Here is a 25483-nt window from a genome sequence, read left to right on the forward strand (position 1 = left end):
TAAAGTGTCATGGTCAGGAAAATCAAAGGTAGACTCAAGAGCTGTGCTGAGCCAAATGAGACTAAAGAGACCTGTTACCTTAGCTCAGTGTGATGTCTGATTCTCATCTGGATCCTTGCACTCTAAAGTCAAAGACAATTGGTGAAATCGAATGAGGAGGACTAGATATGATGTGTCGTTGTAATATTCCTAACTTTGATGTTTGCATTAGGGTTGGAATGGTGAATGTTTGTATAAAAGTACCTGTTGAAGTGTTTGGGATGATGGCGCATCATGTTAGCAACTTATACCTAATGGCTGAGAAAAATGTTCTGTATACTGTTCTTGCAGCTTTTTTGTAAATTTGAGATTGTTTTAAAAGAAAAATAGAATCTTTAAAGAACTTGTGCTTGTCAAGATTATTTTCTGGTATTATGGTAACTGAGCTGTGATAAATCAGGCTCTCAGCTTTTATAGCATTGGTTTATTTCTCTTTCCTAATTTTTTTCTTTTCCTAAGATGGAGTTTTGCTCTGTTGCCCAGGCTGAGTGCAGTGGTATGATCTCAGCTCACTACAACCTCCACCTCCCAGGTTCAAGTGATTCTCCTGCCTCAGCCTCCCGAGTAGCTGGGACTATAGGTACCTGCCACGATGCCCAGCTAATTGTTGTATTTTTAGTAGAGACAGAGTTTCACCATGTTGGCCAGGCTGGCCTTGAACTCCTGACCTTAAGTAATCCACCTGCCTCTGCCTCCCAAAGTTCTGGGATTATAGGCATGAGCCACCATGCCCAGCCTCTTGCTTCTTTCCTCAATTTTAAGAGACAAAATACTTTTTGCTACTATGAATTTTCCCTTCTTTTCTTTTCTTTTTCTTTCTTTTTTTTTTGAGACAGAGTCTCACTCTGTTGCCAGGCTGGAGTGCAGTGGTGCCAACTTGGCTCACTGCAACCTCCACCTCCTGGGTTTGAGCAATTCTCCTGCCTCAGCCTCCCAAGTAGCTGGGATTACAGGTGGCTAATTTATGTATTTTTAGTCGAGACTGGGCTTCACCATCTTGGCCAGGCTGGTCTCAAACTCCTGACCTCATGATCCACGTGCCTCAGCCTCCCAAAGTGCTGGGATTACAGGCATGAGCCACCACCCTTGGCCTCATTCATTTTCAAATACTTACATAGCTCGCACTCTCTGCCAAGCACTGTCCTAGATAACATTAAAAATATTAGCTCATAGGCCGGGCACGGTGGCTCAAGCCTGTAATCCCAGCACTGTGGGAGGCCGAGGCGGGTGGATCACGAGGTCAAGAGATCGAGACTATCCTGGTCAACATGGTGAAACCCCGTCTCTACTAAAACTACAAAAAATTAGCTGAGCATGGTGGCGCGTGCCTGTAATCCCAGCTACTCAGGAGGCTGAGGCAGGAGAATTGCCTGAACCCGGGAGGCGGAGGTTGTGGTGAGCCGAGATCGTGCCATTGCACTCCAGCCTGGGTAACAAGAGCGAAACTCTGTCTCAAAAAAAAAAAAAAAAAAAAAAAATTAGCTCATTTACTCTTCAAGCAATTCCATGAGACATTATTTTATAGATGAGAAAACTGAGGTACAAGAGTGTAAGTAACATATCCAAAGTCTCACCAAAGGAAGAGCAGAGTCAAATTTGAAATCCACGCAGTCTGGCTCAGGGACCCCTTCCCTTAAGCACTATGCTACCCTCCCTCTCTTCATAATGAGACGGGTCGTAAAGGAGTTATCTACATAAAAGAGACACTTGAGAAACTTTAAGAATCAATTAAATCTCAGCTTAGAATTGCAGACTCGGCAATGATATTTGCTTTCTCTCTGCCTGGAGACCTCACTGAAATTCTTGTAAAGGAAAACCAAGGAATGAATCAGTAACAAAGAGAATGGATACAGACTTGTGATTTCAACAACTTTCTGGAATTCAAAAAGTTGTGGAAGGCCTGGTGAAAGATGAAACAGGACGAAGGAGGCCACACCCTAGAATGTGCTCAGGTTGGGGTGTGGTGGTGGGAACCGCTCTTCCTAGGGCTCTGGCAGCTCTAGGTGGCGATAAGTCTGGTGCAAAAGGAGGCTGAAAACAGGGGCTTAGATTAAGATGTAGCAGTGTGTTAATGAAATACCTATGCCAGGTAGCCTGTGCCACAAGCCCCAGCCTCACCAAGGGTAAAGGAAGCTGTACCCATTTATAAATTGAAAAATCCCTGGGAAGAGCTAACGTCTCAAGTGTGAGGATCGTTGTTCTTCATTTTAGTATTGTAGTGGTGTCTGTTGTGAGGGATCACCCGTACAGCTTCCTACAGGTGTACCCAAAAGGGAAGTCCATGCAAATCCTTCTAACGTCAGAGGAGGACATATAAGAGAACCTGGTATAACTACATAAGGACGGGGGGAAATCCAAACCCGTTCCCAGAAAAAAAAATCAATTTTAATGCCTAACAATAAATAAAAGAAATCCAAGATTCCCAGAAATATAGCGAAAACAGTAGCTTTAGAGACAAAAGCCAAATTAGACAACTGCCCCAGAAGAATCAAAGCTAATCCTAAAATAGGCACTCCTTGCTTTTCAAAGTTCTGATAAGCAGGAATTTCTATTACAACAGTCTAGATAAATACTGTCAGTCCTTCAACAACACATTTCAAACATCAGTTACCACGGTATATTATTTAAGAGTAACTGCATAAAGTACAAATGTCATGGCTAGCTCTTCAGTCCACAAATCACTAAATAAATAACATACACAAAATGATCAGTGATCAACCATGATCACTTCACTTCTTTCAAAGTCTGGTGATTGGTCATCACACATCTGTCCTTCCGTCCTTACCGAGACTGCAAAGATAGCAGAGTCTGCAGTTGTGTTGCCTCCTTGTCTCCCAGTGATAAAGCCAGATAACATTTCACAAAAATGAACAAGCAGAACAGGCAACTGGGCAACAAAGACAAAAGCATATCAAAGAAACAAAAAGTGATAATGCTGGAAGTGAAATTGGAATCAAATGTCAATGGAGTTTAGAAAAAACAGTTGACACGGGCCTGTGGATACTACCGACATCTGAGAAATTCTGCATGCGTAGCCAGAGGCATTTGGTGAAGGCAGATTGACATAAATGAGGAACGTTGTGATGAAAAGAATGAAAATGCCCCAGAAGAAGTGACACCATCAACAAGCTTGATAATAATGAAAATCTAGAAATATTTCATTACATAAAAGCACAAAGGATAAAATGTTGGAAGCTGATTCAAAGTTAATAGTATGACGGTTCATGGAGGCAAGGAAAAAAAAATTTTTTTTTGAGATGAAGTTTCTTGCTCTTGTCTCTGGAGTGCAATGGCACAGTCTCAGCTCACCACAACCTCCGCCTCCCAGGTTCAAGCAATTCTTCTGCCTCAGCCTTCCGAGTAGCTGGGATTACAGGCATGCGCCACCACACCCAGCTGATTTTTGCATTTTTAGTAGAGACAGGGTTTCACTGTGTTGGCCAGGCTGGTCTCAAACTCCTGACCTCAGGTGTTCCAGCCGCCTCAGCCTCCCAAAGTGCTGGGATTACAGGCATGAACCACTGCGCCTGGCCTAAAACATTCTTATAAGTTATATGATGAGTAAAGAAAGCAAACACTGGGCCAGGTTCCATGGCTCATACCTGTAATCCCAGCACTTTGGGAGGCTGAGGCAGGCAGATCACCTGAGGTCAGGAGTTCAAGACCAGCCTGGCCAACCCAGTGAAACCCTGTCTCTTACTAAAAATACAAAAGATTTAGCCAGGCATGGTGGCAGGCTCCTATAATCCCAGCTACTTAGGAGCCTGAGGCAGGAGAATCACTTGAACACGGGAGACAGAAGTTGCCGTGAGCTGAGATTGCACCACTACACTCCAGCCTGGGCAATAAAGCAAGACTCTGTCTCAAAAAAAAAAAAAAAAGAAAGAAAATTATGACGGCATAGTGGCATACACCTGTGGTCCCAGCTACTCAGGAGGCTAAAATGAGAGAATCACTTGAGCCTGGGAGGTGGAGGCTACAGTGATCTGTGATCATACCACTGTACTCCAGCCCAGGAAACAGAGCAAGACCCCCCCATCTCATTAAAAAAAAGAATTTAAGAATTGTTACTGTTAGGTGTTATAACAATGTACAATTATGTTTTTAAAAGAGTCATTAGAGGTTGGGCACAGCGGCTCATGCCTGTAATCCCGACACCTGGGCGGCCGAGGCAGGTGGATAAGGAGGTCAGGAGTTTAAGACCAGCCTGGCCAACATGGTGAAACCCATCTCTACTAAAAATACAAAAAAAAAAAAAAAAAAAGGTATTAGAGTGATAATAGCAAGGTGGCAGAATATGAAGCCCCAGTCTCGTTTTCCCATGGAAACACCAACTTAACAACAATATGCAGGCCAAATTGCCTTTGTGAGAGCCTCGGAAACCAAAGAGGTCGCAGCACTCAGGTGCCTACAAAGCTCAGACGGACTACATCGAAGTGGGTAGGAAATGTCTTACATTTTGCCGACCCTAACCTCTCCCTTTCCAACACAACATGGAGTGATGGGAAGAAAACTCACAACTCCCAGCTTCTCCTCGCCAAGGAAAAAAGAAGAGTGAAACATGAGCCCAACATCCTGGCTTTCTAGGGGCCGTCCAACAGACTGGTTTCTGTTTCGACTCAGTGAACGCAGAGCGGAAGGTGCATAGTTTGGGTGATAGGTTGGGGACCACTGAACAAAGATAAGTGTCACATGAGTTGCTGCAGGAAGGCTACAGTACTGAAGACAGACACCAGAGGGAGTAAGAGATCGTGAACTGAGAAAACAGGGACAAGCGTTTTAACTAGAACATTACACACAGACACACACACACACACACACACACACACAGACACACAGACACACACACACACACACACACACACACACACACACACACACACGCCAGGCGCGGCCAAGGGAGAAGGATGGCTTGAGCTCAAGAGTTTTGAGACCAGCCTGGGCAACATAGGAAGAACTGGTCTCTACAAATAAAAAGTAAATAAAAGGAAATTATACACATAGGCCCAGAGAAAATCCATCCCTGGTCGGGTGTGGTGGCACGTGCCTGTAGACAAAAATTAGCTGGGTGTGGTGGCACCTGAAGTCCCAGCTACTCGAGAGACTGAGGCAGAAAAATCGCTTGAATACGGGAGGCAGAGGTTGCAGTGAGCTGTCATGCCACTGCACTCCAGCCTGGGCGACAGAGTGAGACTCCATCACAAAAGAAAAAGAAAATGAAAGAAAAGAAAAGAAATAAAGAAAAAAAGAAAAAGAAAGAAAGGAAGAAAGAAAGAAAGAAAAAGAAAGAAGAAAAAAAAGAAAGAAAGAGAGAGAAAGAAAGAAAGAGGAACAAAAAAAAGAAAGAAAGAAAGAGAAAGAAAGAAAGAAAGAAAGAAAGAAAAGAAAGAAAGAAAGAAAGAAAGAAAGAAAAGAAAGAAAGAAAAAGAAAGAAAGAAAGAAAGGAAGAAAGAAAGAAAGAAAGAAAGAAAGAAAGAAAGAAAGAAAAGAAAAGAGAAATAAATCCCACCATTTACAGTCAGGCTTCTTGTGAAGATCTCCAGTATGAAGCTGGTCCATATGGACTGGGAGACACAATCCCAACAAGATGCCACAAGACACACACAAGAGGGAAACATGGCTGATATGGTTCAGATGTTTGTCCCCTCCAAATCTCGTGTTGAAATGTGATTACCAGCATTGGAGGTGGGGCCTGATGGAAGGTGACTGAACCATGGCAGTGGATCCCTATGGATGGTTTAGCACCATCCCCTTCGTTATGATCTCTCACTCTGAATTCACGTGACTTCTAGTTGTTTAAAAGTGTGTGGCACTTCTCACCTTGTTCTCTTGCTCCCACTCTTGCCATGTGATGTGCCTGCTCCCACTTTGCCTTCTACCATGATTAAGTTTTCTGAGGCTCTCACCAGAAGCAGATGCTGTAGGCATGCTGGTACAGCCTGCAGAGCTATAAGTCACTTAAACCTCTTTGCTTTATTTTTAATTAATTAATTAATTATTTATTTTGAGACGGAGTTTCGCTCATGTTGCCCAGGCTGGAGTACAATGGCTCGATCTCGGCTCACCACAACCTCCACCTCCCAGGTTCAAGTGATTCTCCTGCCTCAGCCTCCCAAGTAGCTGGAATTACAGGCATGTACCACCACGCCCAGCTAATTTTGTATTTTTAGTAGAGATGGGGTTTCTCCATTTGGTCAGGCTGGTCTCGAACTCCTGACATCAGATGATCTGCCCACCTGGGCCTCCCACAGTGCTGGGATTACAGGTGTAAGCCACTACATCTGGCCTAAACCTCTTTGCTTTATAAATTACCCAGCCTCAGGTGTTTCTCTATAGCAACACAGAAACAGACCAACACAATGGCCCAATAAAATGAACAAATTAAATCTTCAGCAAGAAACTCTAAAGAAGTAGAGAACTATAAATTAGCTGATAAAGAATTCAAAATAATCATTATGGAGAAGCTCAATTAGCTAAAAGAGAACACAAATAGACAACAAAGTCAGGGAGACAATGCATGAATAAAATGAGAATATCAATAGAGAAATGAAAACTATAAAAAAGAACAACACAAATTCTGGAGTGGAAAAATACAATAGCTGAACCAAAAAATTCACCAGAGGACAGATATGTTACAAAGCAGAGTTTTTGTATGTGATTGAAGTTGTATCAGTTTAAAATAGATTATGATAACTTTAAGAGGTTTTATATAATCCCAATGGTAACTACAAAGAGAATACTTACAGAAGATACACACGAGAAAAAGAGGAGGGCACTAAAGCATGTCATTGTAAAAATTAATGAGACACAAAGGAAGGCAGTACAAGAGGAAGAGAAAAAAAAAAGTTACACGATACACAGAAAACAACAAAATGGCAATAGTAACTCATTTATTATCAGTAATTAATTTAAATGTAAATGAATTAAACTCCCCAATCAAAAGACACAGATCAGTTGAATAAATTAAAAAAAAAAGCAAGATCCAACCATATGCTTTCTATAAGACATTCACTTTAGATCTAGACCAAAAGTGAAAAAATGCAAAAAGATCTTCTATGCAAAAATAACCAAAAAAGAGCAGAGGTGGCCACACCACGACTGGTTCCGACAGACCGGTCATAACACGATTTGGTCGTAAGTTGAGTAGGCTATATGTACAGTACTGTAGACCTTAAGACAACAAGACTTAACAAGGAAATAAGATTCGAGCCTTACAGGCCAATTAAACCTAATAGACATCTAGAGAACACTCCATCCAACAAGAGCAGGTTAGGCCACACGACAAGTCTTAACAAATTTAAGAAGACTAAAATTATGCAAAGCATCATTTCCAACAATAGTATGAAACTAGAAATCAACAGCAGAAGGAAAATGGAAAATCCACACACATGTGGAAATTAAACAGCAAATTATTAAACAACCAATGAGTCATTATTAAATAACCAATGAGTCAAAAAAGAAGCCCCAAGAGTCTGGGCATAGTGGCTAGTGCCTGTAATCCCAGTACTTTGGAAAGCCAAGGTGCATGGATGACCTAAGATCAGGAGTTCGAGACCAGCCTGGCTAAGATGGTGAAACCCCATTTCTAAGCCAGGCACAGTGGCTCATGCCTGTAATCCCAGCACTTTGGGAGGCTGAGGCAGCCAGATCACTTGAGGTCAGGAGTTTGAGGCCAGCCTGGCTAACATGGTGAAACCTCATCTCTACTAAAAATAAAAAAATTAGCCAGGCATGGTCACAGGTGCCTGTAATCCCAGCTACTCAGGAGGTTGAGGCAGGAGAATCACTTGAACCCGGGAGGCAGAGGTTGCAGTGAGCTAAGATCATGCCACTGCACTCCAGCCTGGGCAACAGAGTGAGATTCTGTCTCAAAAAAAAAAAAAAAAGCAAAGAAAAAAAGAAATCACAAGAGAAATTAGAAAATATCTTGAGACAAATGAAAATGACAATATAATACAGCTAGTGCTCGACTTACGACCACGATTGGTTCTAACAGACCGGTCGTAACACGATTTGGTCATAAGTTGAGTAAGCTATATGTACAGTACTGTGAAATGATGTTATAAAAATCTTTAAGTCATATTTTATCATAATTTTCTTTCATTATTGTTATATATCATAATTTTCTTTGTTCATTTTATGCCATTTGTATCATCTCTACACCATTTTGTTTCTTATTTTTACATTCGTCAGGTTTAAGTAAAACACTGCATTACCAGTACAACTGGTTTAATATTTGCAAAACATACAAAATTACAAAATACAGTTGCATACAAAAATACAAAATACAGGTGTAAAAAATACCATAAGAAATATTTTCCCAAATGCAAAACATCAAAATATATAAACATGTTCGAAACATTTTATTGGCCACTGGTGCTTGGCTGCGGATCGTTGATGTCGTCATCTGAGGCAGCAGTTGGGGTTACCGGAGTTGGTTTTTTCACAAACATTGTGAGCTTTGTCTGAATTGTATGTTTCTTTTTTTTTCTTCATAAATTTTACCATACAGATGAAACACATCGTGCGCCATCCGTTCCATCCTTGCAAATTGTTCCATGTTTGGGTCCATTGCTTCGAAATGTATAAGAAGTTTATTGGGAGGGGTTTGATGAAAAATATCCAAGACACAAAACACAAATTGCTGTACCGAGTCTGGGATAACAGTTGAAATGGTGCACGCGGAGATGGTAGTGCTGCCGGAAGCTGGTCCGCACTGTCGTCCGCCCAGCTGGGCAACGTTTGTGCTGCCAGATGCGGAGCAGTTGTGGCTAGCGATTGTGGTCATAAAGTTGAATGGTCGTAAGTTGCATAGGTCGTAAGTCGATCAATACCTGTATATCAAAACTTATTGGATGTAGTGAAAGCATTACCAAGAAGGAAGATTGTAGCTGTAAATGTTTACATTAAAAAAGAAGAAATAGGCCAGGGATGGTGCCTCATGCCTGTAATCCCAGCTCTTTAGGAGACTGAGGTAGGAGGATTGCTTAAGGCCAGGAGTTCAAGACCAGCCAGGACAACATAGTGAGACTCCATCTCTATAAAATATAATAGTGAATAAAAGCTAGCCAGGCATACTGGCCCTGTAGTTCCAGTTGCTGAGAAGGCTGAGGTAGGAGGATTGCTTGAGCCCAGGAGTTCGAGGTTGCAGTGAACAGTAATCCTTCCACTGCGCTCCAGCCAGGTGACAGAGCCATACTATATCTCTAAGAAAAAAGAAGAGGAAATGGCTAAAACGAACAAGCTAATTTTGTACCTCAAGAAACCCCCAATTTTGTACTTCGAGAAACCCTTTTAAATCTCAAGAAAAAGAAAAAATAAAACCCAAAGTTAGCAAAAAGAAGAAAATAAGATTAGAACAGAGATATAAATGAAATTAAAAAAATAAATGAAACTAAGAGTTGGTTTTTGAAATGATCAAAAAATTGGCAACTCTTAGGTAGATTAACCAAGAAAAATGAGAGAAGACAGCTAAAATTAGAAATGTCATGGGGGCTGAGCGTGGTGGCTCACGCCTGTAATCTTAACCATTTGGGAGGCTAAGGCAGATGGATCACAAGGTCAGGAGTTCAAGACCAGCCTGGCCAACACAGTGAAACCCCATCTCTACTAAAAATACAAAAATTAACTGGACGTGGTGGTGGGTGCCTGTAATCCCAGCTACTTGGGAGGCTGAGGCAGGAGAATTGCATGAACCCAGGAAGCGGAGGTTGCAGTGTACCAAGATCATACCACTACACTCCAGCCTGGGCAACAGAGCTAGACTTCGTTCCAAAAAAAAAAAAAAAAGAAAAGAAATGCCACATGGGACATTGTAAATTATGCTACAGAAATTTAAAGGATTATACAAGAATACAATGAACAATTATCTAACAACAAACTGGGTAATGTAGAAGAAATAGGTAAATTCCTAGAAAGATACATTATATCAGAACTAATTCACGAAGAAATAAAAAAACCCAAACAGACCTATGACTAGTAAGGATATTGAATCAGCAACCAAAAAGCCTCCCCACAAAGAAAACCTCAGGAACAGAGGGCTTCGCAGGTGAATTCTACAAAACATTTTAAGAAGAATTAAGATTTTAAAAAAATTTGATAAACTAATATAGAAGGAAACTACATCAACATACTACAAGCTATATATGAAAAGCTTGCAGCTAATGTTACACTCAACAGTAAACAACTGAAAGCTCTTCCTCTAAGATCAGGAACAAGGCAAGGATAACTCACTCTTGCAACTTCTATTTAACATAGCAGTGGAAGTCCTAGGTAGAGCAATTACACAAGAAAAAGAAATAAAATACATCCAAATTGAAAAGAAAGAAGTAAGTTACCTTTGTTCACAAATGACATGATATTGCATTTAGAAAACCTTAAAGACACCACAAAAACTGAAAACTAACGAACAAATTCAGCAAAATTACAGCACACAAAATTAATACAAATATCAGGTGCATTTCTATATACTAGCAGTAAATAATCTGACAAGGAAACTAAGAAAACAATCCAATTTTCTTTATTTTATTTTTTTAGATGGAGTTTCACTCTTATTACCTAGGCTGAAGTGCAATGGCACAATCTCAGCTCACTGCAACCTCCACCTCCCGGGTTCAAGTGATTCTCCTGCCTCAGCCTCCCAAGTAGATGAGATTACAGGCATGCACCACCATGTCTGGCTAATTTTGTATTTTTAGTAGAGACAGGGTTTCACCATATTGGTCAGGCTGGTCTTGAACTCCTGACCTCAGATGATTCACCCACTTCGGCCTCCCAGAGTGCTGGGATTACAGGCATGAGCCACCACACCTGGCAACAATCCAATTTTCAATAGCACTAAAAAGAATAAAATGTGTAGAAATAACCAAGGAGGTGAAAGACTCATACGCTAAAAACCACAAAATACTGCTAAAAAAATAAGATTCAAACAAATGTAAAGACACTCTATGTTTATGGATTAGAATACTGAATATTGTTAAGAGGTTAATACTACCCAAAGAGATCTATCTACACAGATTTAACACAATCAATGTCTATCAAAATATCAATGGCGTTTTGCAGAAATAGAAAAATGTATCTGTAAATTCATGTGGACTCTCAAGAGATAACAAATAGCCAAAACAGTTTTGAAAAAAAGTAGGATTGAAGGACTCACATTTCTGATTTCAAAACATATTATAAAGCCATAATAATTAAAACTGTGGTAGGTAGCATGAGCATAATGACAAACAGGCCAACAGAATAAGATAGAGAGCCCAGGAATAAATTATTGTGTGTGTGGTCAAATTGTCATTAGCAGGGTTGCCAAGACCACTGAATGAAGAACAGTCTCTTCAACAAATGGTGTTGGGAAAACTGGGTATCTACACACAAAAGCCATAAAGTGGAATCCTTACGTGATACCCAAAAATTATGCTTACCTTACACAATATACAAAAATAAACTCAAAATGGATTCAAGATCAAACTGTAAGACCTAAAACTATCAAACTTCTAGAAGAAAACATAGAGGAAAGTCTCTGTGACAAGAGATTTGGCAATGATTTCTTAGATATGATGCCAAAAACATAGGCAATGAAATAAAAGATAGACAAAATGTGAGTACATCAGACTGTAAAACTTTTGTGCGTGAAAGTATATAGCCAAGAGAGTGAAAAGGCAGCCTACGAAATGAAAGAAAACACTTGCAAATCACCTATCTGATAAGAGGTTAATATCCAGAATACATTAAGAGCTCAGACAACTCACAACAACAAAAATAACCCACTTTTTAAAAAATGGGCTGCCGGGCGCGGTGGCTCACGCCTGTAATCCCAGCACTTTGGGAGGCCGAGGCGGGTGGATCACGAGGTCAAGAGATCGAGACCATCCTGGTCAACATGGTGAAACCCCGTCTCTACTAAAAATACAAAAAATCAGCTGGGCATGGTGCCGCGTGCCTGTAATCCCAGCTACTCAGGAGGCTGAGGCAGGAGAATTGCCTGAACCCAGGAGGCGGAGGCTGTGGTGAGCCGAGATCGTGCCATTGCACTCCAGCCTGGGTAACAAGAGCGAAACTACATCTAAAAAAAAAAAAAATGGGCAAAAGGCCAGTCGTAGTGGCTCACATCTGTAATCCCAGCACATTGAGAGGCCAAGGCAGGCAGATCACGAGGTCAGGAGTTCGAGACCAGACTGGCCAACATGTTGAAACCCCATCTCTACTAATAATACAAAAATTAGCTGGGCGTGGTGGCATGCACCTGTAATCCCAGCCACTTAGGAGGCTAAGGTAGGAGAATTGTTTGAACCTGGGAGGCGGAGGTTGCAGTGAGCCAAGATCTTCCCACTGCACTCCACCCTGGGCAACAGAGCAAGACTCCGACTCAAAAAAAAAAAAAAAAGGTCAACAAGCATATAAAAAGATGCTCAGTTGCATTAATCATTAGAGAAGTACAAATCAAAACCACAATGAGGTATCACTTCACACCCATTAGGATGGTTACTATAAAAAAAAATTGAAGTGTTGGTGAGGATTTGGAGAAACCGGATTCCCTGATGGGAAAGCAAAATGGTGCAACAGTATAGAGATTCCTTAAAAATTTTTAAATAGAAATATATGATTTCTTTAAAAAATTAAAATAGAAATATTATATGATCCAGCAATCTCACTTGGTATACATTCAAAACAATTCAAGGCTGGCCGGGCGCAGTGGCTCATGCCTATAATCCCAGCACTTTGGGAGGCCGAGGCGGGTGGATCACGAGGTCAAGAGATCGAGACCATCCTGGTCAACAAGGTGAAACCTCGTCTCTACTAAAAATACAAAAATTAGCTGGGCATGGTGGCGCGTGCCTGTAATCCCAGCTACTCAGGAGGCTGAGGCAGGAGAATTGCTTGAACCCAGGAGGCGGAGGTTGCGGTGAGCCAAGATCGCGCCATTGCACTCCAGTCTGGGCAACAACAGCGAAACTCCGTGGCAAAAAAAAAAAAAAAAAAAAAGAATTCAAGGCAAAATTTCAAAGACATATTTGCATACTCATGTTCATTGTAGTATTATTCACAATAGCCAAGAGGTGGGAACAATTTAAATGTCCAAAAGATGAGTGAATTTTTTAAAAGTGGTATATATACATTGAGATATTATTCAGCCTTAAAAAAGAAAATCCTGCCACATGGTACAACATTAAGTCAAACTTTAAGACATTAAGCTAAATGAATGGGGTTCATTTAGTGTCTTTATGGGGTTCATTTAGTGTCTTTATTCATTAAGCTGAATGATTGGGGTTCATTTAGTTCATTTAGTGTCTTTAGCTTAATGTGGTTGCCAGGGGTTCAGGGTGAAAAACTGGGAGTTTGTGTTTAATGGGTAAGAGGTTCAGTTTTGCAAAATAAAAGATTTCTGGAGATTTGTTCCACAACAGTATGAATATAATTAATGCTACAGAACTGTTAAAAAAGAGTCTATCTTTTAGATTTAGATACTAGAAAATGTAAGAGTAAAATATGATGTCTGAAATTTGCTTCCAAATAATCTTAAGATTGGTTGGGGAAGTTGATGGAGTCATACATGAAATAAAACTGGTATTAGTTAACAATCCTTAAAACTGACTGGGTTTATTATACTCTCTCTCTCTACCTTTGTGTATGTTTGACATTTTCCATCATAAAGAAGTTTTTAAAAACCCAAGATTATCAAAATGAAAAATAATCAATAGAAGTGCTGGATAACCAAGTCAAGGAAATATCACAGAATGTACAACTTAAAAGATTTGCTGAGGCATGCAAATCACCTGAGCTCAGGAGTTCGAGACCAGCCTGGCCAATATGGCATAACTCTGTCTCTACATAAAATACAAAAATTAGCTGGGAGCACTGGTGCACACCTGTAATCTCAGCTACTCAGGCGGCTGAGGCAGGAGAATCGCTTGAACCCAGGAGACGGAGGTTGAAGTGAGCTGAGATTGTGCCACTGTATTCCAGGCCTGGGTGACAGAGCAAGACTCTGTCTTAAAAAAAAAAAAAAAAAAAATTAAGAGAAGGTATGAAAGAAAGATAAGAGACACACAAGAGCTTCAGAAGGTCATGCAATCAATAGCAGTCCCAGAAAGAAAAGAGACAAATGGTGGGCAGGGCTAAAATAATGAGTGATTATTTTTGTACATCAGATAATATGTTATTGCCCTGACTACTGGGAGGAATATAAATGTGCACAGTTGTTTCGAAGCATCAATTTGATGGTGTTTCTTAAAATTAAAAATTTACATGGTGAAACCCTGTCTCTACTAAAAATACAAAATTAGCCGGGCATGGCAGCGCGTGCTTGTAGTCTCAGCTACTCCGGAGGCTGCAACATGCGCTGCCATGCCCTGCTAATTTTGTATTTTTAGTAGAGACAGGGTTTCACCATGTTGGTTAGGCTGGTTTTGAACTCCTGACCTCAGGTGATCCATGGGGTGAGTTCTTTTTAAGTTAATGAAGAAAGGTGCACAATATGTAAGGCAAAAATAAGTAAATAAATAGTTTACAGAGCAAAATGTACAGGATTTGGTTCCCTGTTTTTATTTTTTATTTATTTATTATTTTTTTTTAGACGGAGTTTCGCTCTTGTTACCCAGGCTGGAGTGCAATGGCGCGATCTCGGCTCACTGCAACCTCCGCCTCCTGGATTCAGGCAATTCTCCTGCCTCAGCCTCCTGAGTAGCTGGGATTACAGGCACGCGCCACCATGCCCAGCTCATTTTTTGTATTTTTAGTAGAGATGGGGTTTCACCATGTTGACCAGGATGGTCTCGATCTCTTGACCTCATGATCCACCCACCTCGGCCTCCCAAAGTGCTGGGATTACAGGCGTGAGCCACCGCGCCCGGCTTCTCTGTTTTTAAGAGTTTAATTTCCTATGAAAGTGAAATATGCTATTATTCCTAGGATAAAGGAAATAAGGATTGATTTTGCTTCTCATTTTTTTTTTTTTTTTTTTAAAGACTGAGTTTAGCTCTAACACACGGGCTGCAACAATCTCAGCTCACTGCAACCTCTGCCTCCAAGGTTCAAGCAATTCTCCTGCCTCAGCCTCCCAAGTAGCTGAGAATACAGGCGCCCACCTCCATGACTGGATAATTTTTGTATTTTTAGTAGAGACGGGGTTTCACCATGTTGGCCAGGCTGGTCTCGAACTCCTGACCTCAGGTGACCTGTCCACTTTGGCCTCCCAAATTGCTGAGATTACAGGCATGAGCCACCACGCTTGGCCACAGCTCCTTTTACTTTTAAAAGATAAAATTTCATTTGCGTCTACTGAAGCACAATGAAAACAAAAAAAGGAAAACACTTCAGCTTTGCCAGTTTCTCCACTTACACCCGCTCAGTCATTTTTTTGGTGGAGGAGGATGTAGTTAAAAAGGACATGTCCCCGGGGATTGAAATACACTTCTCAAAGTGTACTGCAGGCCCTCCGTACCCATGGGTTCTGCATCTGTAGATTCGATCAACTGTAGATCAAAAATATTCAGGAAAAAAACTGCCTCTACTGTACATGTATAGACATTCTTTTTCTTGTCATTATTCCTTAATTACAGCATAACTACCTATATACCATTTGCATTGTATTAAGTATTACAAATAATCTAGAGATGACAAAGTATACAGGAGGATGTCCATAGATTATATACAAATACTATGCCAGTTTATATCAGGAACTTGAGTTTCCACAATTTTGGTATCCAAGAGAGGTACTGAACTGATCCCCCACCAGATACCAAGAAAACACCGTAATTCAATCCAATATCATGGGCCAGCTAGAGCACATCCTGTGCCATGAGAGAAATCTATGCCCTTAGCAAACTAGTCTTGGTTTGTTTGCAAAATATCTCTCAGAGAGACAGTGAACACCCATATACGTACTTGAGATAGACACTATCAGTATCCTCATTTGGCACATAACTAAGGCTGAAAGTCAAGTAACTTGATCAAGTCCCCATAACCAAGTAGCTAATTGTGGAGCCATCTGTCTGACTGCATGGCTAGAGATTCTACTATACTCTTGACTGTTCATTTTACATCCACAGAGCATACACACAGGCACTCTATGAATGTCATGTGAATAAATCTAATCCAGTCTGGGCATAGCAGCTCTCGCCTATAACCCTAGCACTTTGGGAGGCCAAGGAGGGTGGGTCGCTTGATTATGGGAGTTCGAGATCAGCCTGGCAACATGGTGAGACCCTATCTTCACACAAAAAAATTAGCCAGGCCGGGTGTCACGGTGCAAGCCTGTAGTCCCAGCTACTTGAGAGGTTGAGGAAGGGGGATCAGTTAGCCAGGGAGTTCGAGGCTGCAGTGAGCCATGATCACACCGCTGCACTCTAACTTGGGCAACAAAGACCATCTCAATTAAATAAAAAAATCTGCGCCGGGAGCGGTGGCTCACGCCTGTAATCCCAGCACTTTGGGAGGCCGAGGCGGGTGGATCACGAGGTCAAGAGATCGAGACCATCCTGGTCAACACGGTGAAACCCCGTCTCTACTAAAAATACAAAAAATTAGCTGGGCATGGTGGCGCATGCCTGTAATCCCAGCTACTCAGGAGGCTGAGGCAGGAGAATTGCCTGAACCCAGGAGGCGGAGGTTGCAGTGAGCCGAGATCGCGCCATTGCACTCCAGCCTGGGTAACAAGAGCGAAACTCCGTCCCCCCCCCAAAAAAAAAAAAAAAAAAAAAATCTGACTTAGCAAAGAACAGCCATGGTGGTTTCTATTCCCTTGGATATTGCTAGCGCACATTTCTACACGAGAAGCAGTACTCTGTAAAACCAAATAGAGTAAGCACTGGAGAGATGTCCTATTTTCAACCTTCCTTTAACTCTCCACCCATACAAGATGGCTTATCACTTTCATAGATTTATTGGCATCATTACCACCGTTCTTTTTTTTGAGACGGAGTTTCGCTCGTTACCCAGGCTGGAGTGCAATGGCGCAATCTCTGCTCACCGCAACCTCCGCCTCCCAGGTTCAGACAATTCTCCTGCCCTAGCCTCCCGAGTCGCTGGGATTACAGGCACGCGCCACCATGCCCAGCTAATTTTTTGTAGTTTTAGTGGAGACGGGGTTTCACCACGTTGACCAGGATGGTCTCGATCTCTTGACCTCGTGATCCACCGGCCTCGGCCTCCCACGGTGCTGGGATTACAGGCTTGAGCCACCGCGCCCGGCCCCATTACCACCATTCTATCCTTAATTCCCTATATTCAAATGCCCTGCAATTTTATTTCCATGTAAGTATTTTTAAATGTTTGAGGAATTGAAGATAACAGCAGCTTCAATTTTTTAAGTGCGATTTCAGCTGTTAATACAGATTCTCAATTACATATAGCTTTAACCCAACACTTACACCTTTGTGAAAAAACACAGCTGCTCTAATTCACAATTTCTTGAAAGCCATGAAGTTGTCCTTTCACTATTTTCTGATGTACTGAAGCATACTTTTCACAACGTATGTTCTTTGGACTTCAGTGGCATTGTTTTCCGGATTATTTCCTCTATCAATCAGTTCTCAAGACACGTGCTCCAAAGACTGCTATGCTGCATTATTAAAAGTTCATAGGTATTTTTTTTTCTGTTGAGTTGGACTTTCATTCTTTGTTGCCCAGGCTAGAGTACAATGGTGCAAATTGGGCTAACCACAACCTCCACTTCCCAGCTTCAAGTGATCCTCCTGCTTCAGCCTCCCAAGTAGCTGGGACTACAGGTATGCACCATCATGCTAAACTATTTAATTTTTAGTAGAGACGGGGTTTCTCCATGTTGGTCAGGCTGGTCTCAAAACTCCCCAACCTCAGGTGATCCATCCACTTGAGCCTCCCAAAGGTGCTGGGATTACACGCATGAGCCACCATGCCCGGAAAGTTCATAGGTATTTCTATTTGGTGGCCACATATTAATAGGTACTTAATTTTAAAATTGTCTTATTACTGGGTGCCATGGCTCATGACTGTAATCCCAGCACTTTGGGAGGCTGAGGTGAGATCACATCAAGATCATCCTGGTTAACATGGTGAAACTCTGTCTCTCCTGAAATAAAAAATCAGCTTGGCATGGTGGCACGTGCCTGTAATCCCCACTACTTGGGAGGCTGAGGCAGAACTGCTTGAACCTGAGAAGTGGAGGTTGTAGTGAGCCAAGGTCACAGCCACTGCACTCCAGCCTGGGTGACAGTGACACTCCATCTCAAAAAAAAAAAAAAGAATCTTAACTGCTACCTAAACTCCCGAAGACAAATTGTTTTAAGTTTAGCAATGTGGCATAGTTCATTCCAGACTCAGTTCCATTCAAATCCTTGATGGATTTGTCTTGAGATCTAAATACAGTAGACTCAAAAGGAATTGGATGTTTAACGGCAGTAGGAGAGGGGTAAGGGGCGATTCCAATGTTCGAACCGTTCAACTTCAGTGGACAACGGATTGAGACACAGAACACAGATGTTCTGGGAGTGAAGATTTCATTTTAGACATGTTAGCTTTTCAGCTGTGAGTTGCAGGTGTCTAGTAGGCAGTTGGTTGTATACAGAAACCTCAATTTAAGGTCAACTTGAAAAGATAGCAGAGTTCACAGTGAAAGTCTAGGCCCAAATCCAAAGACATGGATCACCCAACTTTGGTCCTGTTAAAAAATATCAAAAATTTTCTTAACCATACAATTTGTAGATGTTTTGTATTTCCAAATAAATCTATAGAAACTTTCCCCATTAAGCAAATGTGTAAGGTATCTGTCTGATTATAAATTCCAATCTAGGTGCAGTGGCTCACTCCCCTAACACCAGCATTTTGGGAGGCTACCATAGGCTGATGGCTTGAGTCCGAGTTCGAGACCAGCTTGGGCATGGCAAAACCCCCATCTCTGCAAAAAACAATTAGCTGAGCATAGTAGCCACATGCCTGCTGAGTCCCAGCTACTGGGCAGTTTAAGGTATGAGAATTGTTATGAGCCCAGGAGGTCAAGGCTGCAGTGATCATACCACTGATCCAGTTACCACAGCCTGGACCAGTGAGATCCTGTCTCTAAAACAGTGAAAATATAAGTATCTTAATAAAATATGAGAGTGAAAATGTGCCAGGCATGGTGCCTCATGCCTGTAATCCCAGCACTTTGAGAGGCCAAAGCAAGCAGATCACCTCAAGTCAGAAGTTCAAGACCAGCCTGACCAACAGGATGAAACCCTGTTGCCAGCTACTCGGGAGACTGAGGCACTAGAATTGCTTGAACCTGGGAGATGGAGGTTGCAGTGAGCTGAGATTGTGCCACTGCACTCCAGCTTGGGCTAGAGTGGATCTCAAAAAAACAAAAGTTAGAGTATATATACACATATGTAAAAATATATTTACATTTAAAATAAAATCGTGAAAAGTATTTTAAGACTATGTTTTGGTTCCCAAAACCCTAGAACTTAAGTTTTACTTCTGCCTCTGCCAATTATTCCTTTTTTTTTTTTTCATGGAAAGAGTCAGTTATTCAGTCTTATATTCCTCCTTAAGGACAGTAAGTAAATTTCAAAATATCAATTACTAGTTTTCAGCACTTGCCCTCTAGTGCACTAGGTTTTCAATCACGGCTGTGTATTACAAACGCCCGTGCCAACCAGAATTTCTAGGGTATGTCAAAGTCATAAACTGCCAGTGTCCAATAAAACTGGTCAGGTCTCACATATTTAACTATGTTTTCAAATGACTCAAACTACTAACAGGATAGACCACTGTAAGATAAGCCACATATTCCACTTGAAAAGTACAAGTCTCATAGCACACTTTTGTAACCCTAAAATCGGCCAATATTCTGAATAAAAGCCAACAAAAGTTAACAATTGGTAATCAATTTATTAAAATAACCGACTTAAGCATCTGCAATGGTGACTTCCACCTCAACTCCTGGCTCGATACTGATGGAAGTAATCTGCTTAACAATCTCTGAAGGACTGTGCAAGTCAATGAGTCGCTTGTGGATTCTCATCTGGAAACGATCCCATGTTTTAGAACCTTCACCACAAGGTGTTTTTCTTGTAGTGATTCTCAAAGTCTGTAACAAAACACAAAGGAAACCAAGTGTTTATGGTTTTATACTTATCCCAAGAACATCCGGAAAATCATTACTTTTAAGTATCTCATTAGTCTTCCCTTTGGCACGACTCCACTTTACATAAACAAATTTTCAGATGCCATAGGTTGAAAATGCCAGGTCTGTTTTCATTATGCTAGGACATTACCCTTAGAGTTTGTGCCTGTTAAGCACCAAACCATACCAAGAACACAGCAGCAATAATGGAATAATCACATATAAACATTACTTACTACGAACCGAAATTTACCAAAATTCCTACCTGGGTTTGCAGTCAGTATCAGTGTTAACCATTTTGGCAGCCTAAGCCCTCAAAGTTAAGAACCTGAATTTACGCAATATTCAGAAGCAACTCCTACTTCCTGCCCCTCTGATTTACTTTACCTTCGTAGGCATTCGAACTGGTCCTTTCACTTTCAGATTCTTTTCCTTAGCTCCTCTGATCAAGTCAGCACACACTACAGGAAAATAAAAAGCTCTCTCAGTTCCACGACAACAATTAAAATCGGCTTCAGCCCTCCACTTCCGCGGGCTCAGAATAGCGTATAAGAGCATCACTGTAATTCAACACAGTGGGTATCTCCTCATCGCCGGCTGAATGGCAGGGAAAGCAGTTCGACGCCACGCTGTACCCTTTCACGCTAGCGACTCGCCGCTTTAGTCCGCCCTGCACACTGAGCGAAGCTCGTCGCTGTGTGTCCAGTTCCCGCCCCCCACCGCGCAACCACTGCACTGACCCTTCTCCAGCGATTTTACGTTGCGGCTTGTTAGAGTGATTCGAATTCGGTGAATTGCCACCTCCGGCTCCACGGGTGTTTTTCCGGTATCCTTAAAAGCCTATAATTAAACACACGAGAAAGAACAGTAAGCCAAAAGTGGTCTGCCACCTCTGGAGAGAGGCGTCTTCCGGAACCTTCCCGGGTTCCCCCACCATCTCAGGAGCGTCCTTCCGCGCCCACACGCCCAGGCATGTGCCCCACAGGAGCGCGAGCTCGGAACCGGAGTCCCGCCGCCCCCCACCGCCTCACCATGGCTGCTGCGCGGCTTCCTGACCGACTTGTTCCTCCGCAAGAGCGAACAGCGGTGAGTCAGGAGCAGGAGCGTGCGGACTAACAATCCACAACAGCTACGCCCGCGTCTTCCTCAAAGAGGAAGGCGGGGACGCTGAGCAACGCTTATATAGCACGCTTGCATCCGGGTTCCACACGCCCCGGAAGAGGAAAGGCCCCGAGCCCTAGAATCGGTCGCACGAGGCCGGGCTGGAGCTCTGGTGGAGTCGGCGGGAAAGTCACGGCTGCGGGCGCCCCCTGTCGGCACGGAGGAGCCGGAGTCCCAAAGGCTGGGGTCTCCGCCTGCGCGGAGATGGCCACCTGGCCTGGAGAACAGGGGAGACGAAAACCCGAGAAGCTCCTCTGTCTGGTGCACCTCTTCCTCGTAAAGTGCACGCGAACTATGGTTTTTACGTTGCAAATTTCTCTTTCTACACAAACGGAACAAGTGGTAACTCGTTCTCTGAGGATGTGGTAACTTCTCTGAGTTTAACTGACATGAGCTTGGGCAGAAATGCGTCTCTTAAGCTGGACACGTGACATTAGAAGTAGTACGCAGTTATTTTTCATAGCCTGAAACGTCCTTTTGTGATACTTCAGTTCCTGCCTTCCCAGTCCAGCAGAAGCATCTACGTCTGTTTCTGGAAAGGACCTGAATATGGCTTCTCGTCGCACTTGCAAAGTGAGGCGAAAATGTCAGGCTCCGCAGCTATGCTGGGTGCGAGCGTGTTGTGGGCCTGGAACCCGGCTAGCCACCCAGTCCTGGAACCTCATCTCCTTTCTGTTGGATAAAGTCATTGGACAAGATCCCCCAGGTCTTCTTAATACTGAGCATGCGTTCATAATCAAATAAGCGACCAAGTACAGTGGAAAACGCGAATGGTCAGCTGGGCTGCAAGGCGGGAGAGAGCGCAGGATGAGCTCGCCTGCACCTGAGCAAGAAGCCGGGGCTAAGTACATGGAAATCATTGAGATGAAATTTGATACAGGGCAGAAGGAAGAGTGAAATAGTCTCATATTACTTTCCACCTGAAGCTCTGAGCCGAAAGGGACAGAGCTCTGACCCCCTCCAATCGGGGCTTTTTTTTTTTGAGACGGAGTTTGCGCTCTTGTTCAGCCTGGAGTGCAATGGAGTAATCTCGGCTCATCACAACCTCCCCCTCCTGGGTTCAAGGGGTTATCCTGCCTCAGCCTCCCGGGTAGCTGGGATTACAGGCATGAGCCACCAAGTCTGGCTAATTTTGTATTTTTAATAGAGACGGGGTTTCTCCATGTTGGTCAGGCTGGTCCTGAACTCCCGACCTCCGGTGATCTGCCACCTCGGTCTCCCAAAGTGCTGGGATTACAGGCGTGAGCCACCGCGCCTGGCCAATCAGGGCTCTTTCTTGAGGCTTTGCCTTCTGTTCCTTGGTAGGAAATTATGTTTGAAACTTTCATCAAATAATAGCATTGTCTTATTTGGCGATAATTGGAACATACCTAATGAATGGGTTTCTTTAGCTCATGATACATACTGAGTTTTTTACTGCCATTTTAACAATTAAATGTTGAAATTTGGATGTTTTCCAATTCGGTTATTTTTAAATGTAATGCATTGTCTGTAAATACTCTATTAGTAGAATTTTCAGCAGAAAATCTGAAAACCTGCATTCTTGTTGTGCTAGCTGAAACCTAAATGAGACTTCATAACCTAGAGCTTTAACTTATTGGTATGGCCATCTGCAATAAATATACAAAAGCGCAATTGTCCTGTGCCTTGGAGGCGATCAGCTACCACTGTGGTACTGCCTGTGCATCTTCTGAGTGAACATGTACAGCGGCATTCGTGTTTTACTAATGCTCAAAGACGACTGGAAATTCAATGAAGGAATTTCATTGAGAAGTACAATTGTAATTTTTGTACAAGTGTGATTTTTTTTTTTAGATAAAAAATCTGGTACCTCTTTTTCTTAGGCTTATCCTTTAAGTATTTGCTTAATACTGGTGAAAACAAATTAACTACCTTGATCATAAATGAGGGAATTTCATTATAGAGAAAAGCAAAATATGGCCCAGCAGGTATGTGAAAATGGCTGATGTGACTGGAACTAAGGAAACAAATGGTTAAGATAATATTAGACAAAAGTAATGGAAAATATTATATATTTTGGAAATCAGTGTGGAGGGTCCTCAAAAAATTAAAAACGGAGCTTCCATATGAATCAGCTATCACACTTCTGGGTATATACCCAAAGGAAATGAAATTGATGTCTTGAAGAGATACCTGCACTCCCATGTTTACTGCAGCATTGTTTACAATACCTAAGGTCAGGAAATGATGTAGGTATCCAGCAACAGATGAATGGATCAATTTTTTCTGAGACGAAGTCTAGCTCTGTTGCTCAGGCTGGAGTGCAGTGGAGCGATCTCAGCTCACTGCAACCTCTGCCTTCTGGGTTCAAGAGATTCTCCTGCCTCAGCCTCCTGAATAGCTGGGACGACAGGCGTGCACCACCACGCCCGGCTAATTTTTGTATTTTTAGTAGAGACGGGGTTTCACCATGTTGGTCAGGCTTGTCTCAAGCTTCTGACCCGCACACCTCGGCATCCCAAAGTGCTGGGATCACAGGTGTGACCCACTGCGCTGGCCTTTTTGTTTGTTTGTTTGTTTTAGACGGAGTCTTACTCTGTTGCTCAGGCTGGAGCACAGTGACAGATCTCATCTCACTGCAACCTCCACTTCCTGAGTTAAATTTATTTATTTATTTTTTGAGATAGAGTCTTGCTCTGTCACCCAGGCTGGAATGCAATGGCGCAATCTTGGCTCACTGCAACCTCTGCCTCCTGGGTTCAAGTGATTCTCTTGCCTCAGCCTCCCAAGTAGCTGGGATTACAGGTGTGTACCATCATGGCTGTCACCATTTTTTGTATTTTTAATAGTCAGGGCTTCACCATGTTGTCCGGGCTGGTCTCGAACTCCTGACCTCAGGTGATCTTCCCACCTCAGCCTCCCAAAGTGCTGGGACTACAGGTGTGAGCCACCGTGCCCAGACTGAATGGATCAATATTATTCAGCCTTAAAAAAGAAGGAAAATCTGAACGGGAATGGTGGCTCATGCGTGTAATCCTAGCCCTTTGAGAGGCCAAGGCGGGCGGATCACTTGAGGCCAGAAGTTCGAGACCAGCCTGGCCAACATGGTGAACCCTTCATCTCTACTAAAGATAAATATGCTGTGTGAGTTCACTTGTATGTGGAATCTAAAAAAAATCAAAGTTGTAGAAGCAGACAGTAGACTACTAGAATCAGGAGGTGGAATCCAGTGGGGATTTGGGAATTTTAAAGTTTATTAGTTTTAGTTTCAAACACTTTGCCCTATTTTACTCTTGAAAACCAATGGCTTCTATGGCCCTCAATTTCTCTTTATAAAATGTTATGTTCGAGCCAGGTGCTGTGGCTCATGCTTGTAATCCCAGCATTTGGTGAGGCTGAGGTGGGTGGATCACCTGAGGACAGGAGTTTGAGACCAGCCTGACCAGTATGGTGAAACTCCATCTCTACTAAAATACAAAAATTAGCTGGGTGTGGTGGCAGATGCCTGTAATCTCAGCTACTGGGGGCAATGGGGAGGGGGGGTGAGCCAAGCGATCCTCCAGCCTCAGCCTCCTGAGTAGCTGGGATTGCAGGTGCCTGCCACCATGCCTGGCTAATTTTTGTATTTTCAGTAGAGACAGGGTTTTGCTATGTTGGCCAGGCTGGTCTCAGATTCCTGACCTCAAGGTATCCTCCTGCCTCAGCCTCCCAAAGTTCTGGGACTGCTTCTGCCCTTTTTTTTTTTAAATGGACTCAATGGAAGAGATGACCAAGGGACCGTCACAATTTGGAAAGCCTGTTATTGACACACCCGCTGTGCTGCTTCTGTGACTCAGGCCCACTGCCGTCAAGGTCGACCTTGGCCAATGTGGCTGCCCTGCCAAGCTCTAGAGAAAGTGTAACTGAAGCGTGGGGACTAAAGACGACTTTCCACCGGGACTGGTCAAATGAAGCCCCTCAAATCGTAGATGCACACTCAGGCTTAAAGAAATATAAAAAATGGGCTCATATTCTATGTACAGTTTGGTAACCTTCTTTATTTTCAGAATATTTTATCATGATAAATGTACTTTAACAACATGCCTTTTTTTTTTTCTTTTTTCTTTTTTGTTTTGAGACGGAGTCTTGCTCTGTTACCTGGGCTGGAGTGCAGTGGCATGATCTTGACTTACTGCAACCTCCACCTCCCAGGTTCAAGCAATACTTCTGCCTCAGCCTCCCGAGTAGCTGGGATTACAGGTA

General features: G+C 42.6%; 1 protein-coding gene and 1 non-coding gene across 3 annotated transcripts; both read right to left on the reverse strand.

Annotated features, from left to right (window-relative positions):
- Positions 1–2009: 2009 nt before the first annotated feature.
- Positions 2010–21340, reverse strand: LOC116563487 (40S ribosomal protein S20). Of its 2 annotated transcripts, XM_032296122.1 has the most exons (5): positions 21151–21331; positions 20860–20959; positions 20507–20580; positions 19897–20083; positions 2010–2021 (listed from the first exon to the last, which is right to left on the reverse strand). In XM_032296122.1, exons 1-4 carry the CDS (start codon positions 21151–21153, stop codon positions 19901–19903), a joined length of 360 nt encoding a protein of 119 aa, XP_032152013.1. In that variant the 5' UTR covers positions 21154–21331; the 3' UTR covers positions 2010–2021; positions 19897–19900. The 2 variants fall into 2 exon arrangements, with proteins under 2 accessions (XP_032152013.1, XP_032152012.1); XM_032296121.1 differs by lacking the exon at positions 2010–2021 and having other exon boundaries at positions 19865–20083; positions 21151–21340.
- On the reverse strand, positions 20649–20715 carry LOC116563673. Its single transcript, XR_004274516.1, has one exon. It is a non-coding gene; the product is annotated as a small nucleolar RNA U54 (small nucleolar RNA).
- Positions 21341–25483: the final 4143 nt, after the last annotated feature.

Source organism: Sapajus apella, unplaced genomic scaffold (genome assembly GCF_009761245.1).
Source record: "Sapajus apella isolate SASKATOON/1434 unplaced genomic scaffold, GSC_monkey_1.0 scaffold35, whole genome shotgun sequence".
Taxonomy (NCBI): Eukaryota; Metazoa; Chordata; class Mammalia; order Primates; family Cebidae; genus Sapajus; species Sapajus apella.